The sequence below is a fragment of the Opisthorchis viverrini genome (genome assembly GCF_000715545.1).
Source record: "Opisthorchis viverrini unplaced genomic scaffold opera_v5_100, whole genome shotgun sequence".
Classification (NCBI taxonomy): Eukaryota; Metazoa; Platyhelminthes; class Trematoda; order Opisthorchiida; family Opisthorchiidae; genus Opisthorchis; species Opisthorchis viverrini.
In genome coordinates this window covers 257232-262377 of record NW_008751756.1, presented here as the reverse complement: position 1 = coordinate 262377, position 5146 = coordinate 257232, and the positions used below count along the sequence as shown (strand labels likewise).

General features: G+C 46.2%; 1 protein-coding gene across 1 annotated transcript in view; it reads right to left on the bottom strand.

Annotated features, from left to right (window-relative positions):
* Window positions 1-192: 192 nt before the first annotated feature.
* T265_13755 (hypothetical protein) overlaps window positions 193-5146 on the bottom strand; it is a gene marked incomplete at both ends in the record, with an annotated part of 10203 nt that continues 5249 nt past the window's right edge. The window contains one exon of the mRNA XM_009170372.1: window positions 193-548. Within this exon, the coding sequence (XP_009168636.1) occupies window positions 193-548 (356 nt within the window). The remainder of the gene's footprint in view (window positions 549-5146) is intronic.

The window sequence follows — 5146 nt, the reverse complement described above, 5'->3', positions numbered from 1 at the left end:
GACAGATTGATCATTTAAGGGGAGCAAACGGGCACGATTAGATAGAATGGGATCATCCTTGTATTCTCATTAATTCTTGTATGAACCCGACTGACAGTAAACAACACCTGAGTTCCGCTGTCTTTTGATTGGTTGTAAACCCAGCTATATAAGATTAGGCTGAGATGGCGATATTTCAAAAATCACCAACCTTACAATCTCCATAATATTGTCAGCGTCTTTTGGAGTGGTTGGAGGCGAGACTGGCAACTGCATCGATAAAATTGATGGAAGGCGAGGATAACGTGAGCCTGGTGATGGTGTATGTTGCTTTATAGCCAAGTCAGCTTTGCCAGAGGTAAACAAGGACTGAGTGTCCGAAGAAATGCGGGTGACCCTACTATGTTGGGTCGCGGTGTCACCGGTTGCGAACGTTCGCGGGAGCCCAGCATCACATGTTGACTTTGTAACTGTGGGGCTGCCATGGGTTAGATTTCGGACGCACGGTGGAGCAGCGTATATTCTACCAACGCTCCGTGGTAACTCGGGAGAATGGGAAAGATCGATCCCTACAAAGGGAAAGCACTCAGATTAAGCACCAAAAACCCTGATGGTAAAGTGGGTACAAAAACAAATCCAAAATAAGGATGAAGTTCGTCTCGGCTTGGCACAACGCGTCGGTGGGTTGCTTTTCAGCATCAATCACACTATGCTTTATAATCGAAATCCCCAAATACAGACCTCACACACTTCATACTTGGCAGATTCTCCGACAGGATACTGAAGAAAAATCAGCGAGAATTACTGACACATCTCGTCCAATTGGCTACGAGAAATGCCTTTTTCATATTCACCATGCATTCAAGTATGTTTAGTGGCTGTGTGGCGTTGCAGTAAACGCTGAAAAACACCATCTGTGTTTAAAATTAAAACATTTCCCCGGCAACTATACCTTCTCAATGAGAAAAAGATGATCATGCGCCACACTGATCCAGTTAAGTGCATGTGAGAATTTCTGCAAAAGCCAGAGAAACCTATCGATAAGGTCCTGAGCTCATTGATGTCCGAAGGTAGTGGCTTTCCCATGCACCGTTTATTTTTAACTACTACAATTCCTAGCTCGTTACATGCACGACGCCTCAGAGTTTCGTAATCTGATGCAATGAGGTGATAGTGCAAATAGCCACGAGCTCTTAGCATCCTCAGTTCTATCAGCTGGTGCCGGGGGTATCAGTTCTAGTGGCATCAATTTTGTTTCAACAATTAAACTCGACCTCTTTGCACCATATGACTTCATCACATTGTAAAAATACTGAGTGTTATCTAATCAATTTTCTCGTATCATCTACAAATTTTCCAAAAACCCTGCTAATTCGTGAGACAAGCATATGCAAAATCACTTCTGTCGGATGGCCTGGTCATCTGGTAAGAGTTACAACTGCAGATATTGAAACGCGTTCCTTTCTCTGCATGGCTGTTGCTGGGAGCTGCGAATCTAAGTTACCGTCTGTCAGATGTGGCCAAGTACAATCTCAAAATATAAAAAAAGAACTCTGAATAATGTACGATCTCGCTTAGCGGTCCGTCGCTGAATACCAGACTCCGTAAGCGGCACAAATATGTGAAAACCAAGTCTCAATAGAGTATCCATTTCGATTGTCCCCGTCCCTCTCCAAGGACTTGCATTTTCGTTCGCATCACATGATTTTGGGTAGATATCCAAAATCATTACCTAGTTAGTAGCATTTGTAAGGTCAGTTGCCATCCAGACTGTATGAGCTGTTGGAGAAGACGCGAGTGCTCGCAGCAAGCCCCGTTTATTTCACCACTTTCCAACCCTCATCATTTACCTTCACTTAAATACAGCAGCCACACACTGATATTGCCATCAGCAATGATGAATAGCTCTTCAGTGTCACGATCTCATAATGATTCTTAGTCTTCAGTGTGTTGGGATTCCAGACCGTTGTACTTTGTCTTGTCGAAGCGTACTACCTGGTGCACCAAGCTCGATATTCAAAGGTCACCTCGTGACAAATGCAGAATTACCCATTGTGGCATCATCTTACAACGAGGCAATAAATAGGAGAATGCAATCAAAGTGACTCAGAGGAAAATGTTCTACCGGTCCACATACACCTAGAGCTCTCAGATTTGGGACAGACTGGATCTTTCGGTTCCATTCGGGAACGTGAGTAAATTACGGTGACAAACTAAACTGTCTGATAGGAGGCAGAAGTAAGTACTCACCGGGCAATATGCGGTTTACCTAAATGATCCTGTACACATTTTGGGGACCGCAGTTTCCACACACACACACGTTCGTGTTTTGTTAAGTTTTCACCTAACTGAGAACGCGTAATCCAATGGTGTTCCCCAAAAGCTATACTGGGTCTGATGGTTTTTGAATCAATAAATCTTTGGAACAAAGGAAGCCGCTTCAGAGGCCTAGAAGTATTCATAAGTCGAACACTAGTAGAAGCTGGAATTCATACGAACAGGAAATCCAGGGAACAAAGGAAGCCGCTTCAGAGGCCTAGAAGTATTCATAAGTCGAACACTAGTAGAAGCTGGAATTCATACGAACATGGAAATACAGCAATACATCGATCGTCATTCAAGCTTCAGGTAAGAACAGAAACACTAACAGCCTCGTGCATCCGGGGGAAGTGGACTGCCAGTATTCGCCGATGTCCAATTATTGGGACACAGCTGGTAACCGCCAGAAAACAACAGTCAGCTGTGTGTGGACAACTTCCACGGCCAGCCAATCAATAGCGGTGCAAGCAGATAAGCCATTCGATTAAAAATATCGATAAACCTCTACCGACAGGCGAACGTTAAGTTCCGATCAGAACTGGACGGAAAGGGAGAATAATCAAGACAGTCCCATTAGTTTCAAAATCAGAAATCTGCCAAAGACTGAAAAGCAGAAATCCAGGAATTCCGACAAAATAGTGAGGGGAATTTCTATGCAAACAACTCCGAAGGGTACCGAGATCCATGAAAAATAGGCCAAAAACTGTGTCGGTTTGTGTGAAAATATAACCGATCGTGCTTTGGTATGACCCAGTGGTGCAGATTGTATCCTTTCAGCATTGCACAAGCTTTCAACATAAAATCCAACCGTTCGGAATCCCAAGTTGTGGATTTCTGAAAGCTCCCAGTGAATTCGTTTCAATGGAAGTTTTGGACAGTACTTAAAAAACTATGTGTTATGGTTGCACGTGGGCTGTGATAATATAAGGGCGCCCAGATCCAGACAGGAGTAAGATTGGGGTCGTCTATCAAAATATTTGGCTAAAAAGCCGGGCCGCATGACAGTGGTGTTTTGGAAAAGCGAGTACACTATCATTTTCAAAGGACAAGTTTCCACACATTTTTCAACCCCGAACCTGAAGGACCAGACTATTGGTAAGACAACCTGGTATGAAACTCTGACACAATATAACTCGGTGTGTCACAGAGGCACGTAAACCGTCACCTCTTTTTGACGGGATAACCAAACAAGTGATTCATGTATTACGGCACTACGGGCGCTCTGAGTAGTAGTATACGCACTGATGAGTGGTTAAAACATATGCTTTTCGACTGGGTTGAGATTGCTCTGGATGATACACCTTTCCCATCCGGTAAAATAAGAGTAAAATGAAATAATCCTTCAGCTGTAACACCCTTTCGGTGCATAGCTGCCTGCCACCCGAGAGGAAGCACGAGGGCTGGGATACTGCCAGGTTGCCCAAGCCTAGACAGGGGAAATCAAGAGGCAGAGGTCGGGTTCGAACCACGGACATCCCGGTCAGTAAATTTGCGCTCTAACTACTTAGCCATCTCGTCCCGGAAAAGTGTGGTTTTCATTGCCACAACTCAACCCTCAATCGTAAGCCCCGAAGGCAGCGTACAACGGAGGAACCACGTATATAAACCCACATGGATGAACGTCACATCAACAAGGTAATGAGTAATCGCAACGACATACAAGTAGCTCATGCTTCTGGAAAACGTACTGCAAACAAGCCCCACCGATATATAAAGAGTAGGGGAAATATGGCAGCTAATGAGAGGATAACGTTTTTACTCCAAAGCAAATAAGGCGGATAAGGTTGTCAAATCCAAAATTACAGCTGAACACTCTTGATAGTAACGAACGGATAATCATGGCAGGCACACAAAGGAGTGGCAAGTGGCAAGGTCTAGTGGCGCCTAACTTGACAGAAGGCAAATTCACCTCGCGTTGCGACGTCATGTCCTGTCGCCCACAAGCGTTTAGCCAAGCAGCTTCCAGTCGACGGGGGTCAAACAGATGGAGCCGATGCATTAACTAGCTCAAGCTGACCACCCTTATCCGAGGTTTGGGCGATCGTCTCATAACCTAGTGCTTCCGATCCAAAGCTACCACCTTGAAGTGGTGGTCGCTGCAATGATCCCGCGGGCTACACTGGCTGGAACTTCGTTCCACAAGGTGCAACCATGCCAGGAAGGCCAAAGAGGAGCAGCCAGGCCAAGAGCACCGACACTCCGTACTACGAGTATTCGTGCTACGATGCGGCCTGGGGGTAAATTCGTACTGTTCTCTGCGACAGGTGTATGAAAGCAATAAGGTGTTCTTCAGGCGACCAGCATGTCCATATTTATGGATGCAGCAATGCTACCTTCCCCCGAGGAAGGACAGGTTAGAAAAGGTCGGCCCCAAAAACCGCACACTCCGATCGCCCAATGGTTGACCGTGACCGCCGGATAATTATCCAGTACGATCGAAATACTCTTAAAAACGTAAGAGTCCGGTGCTGCTTAAAAGGCACCTGCTGTGCGCAGTCGCATCAGGAATGAGGCAGTAATGCCTCATTCCCTGCGCCCTCGGGTTAGGGCAGTCCCCTGAAGCCGAGCAGGTCAGACTTGAGTCATCGGCTTCGGGTAGGGTTCCCAAAGAGAACCCTACATTCTCCCACTGCCTCGTGGGTCAGATTTTGAGTCGAAGGGCTCAAGGTGAGGTACCTAAACCAAACCCCCTTCCTCGGCCTGGGCAACCGGGAAGTATCGTTTGCTCGCGCAGTTCAACGTCCATCGATGTCCCTCCTCGACCCACCGCACAAGCAAACGTCGCTGGGCCATTTGACTGTCAGTCATCTGACCAAAGGGCCTTAGGCTCCTTGCTGCCTACAAACAT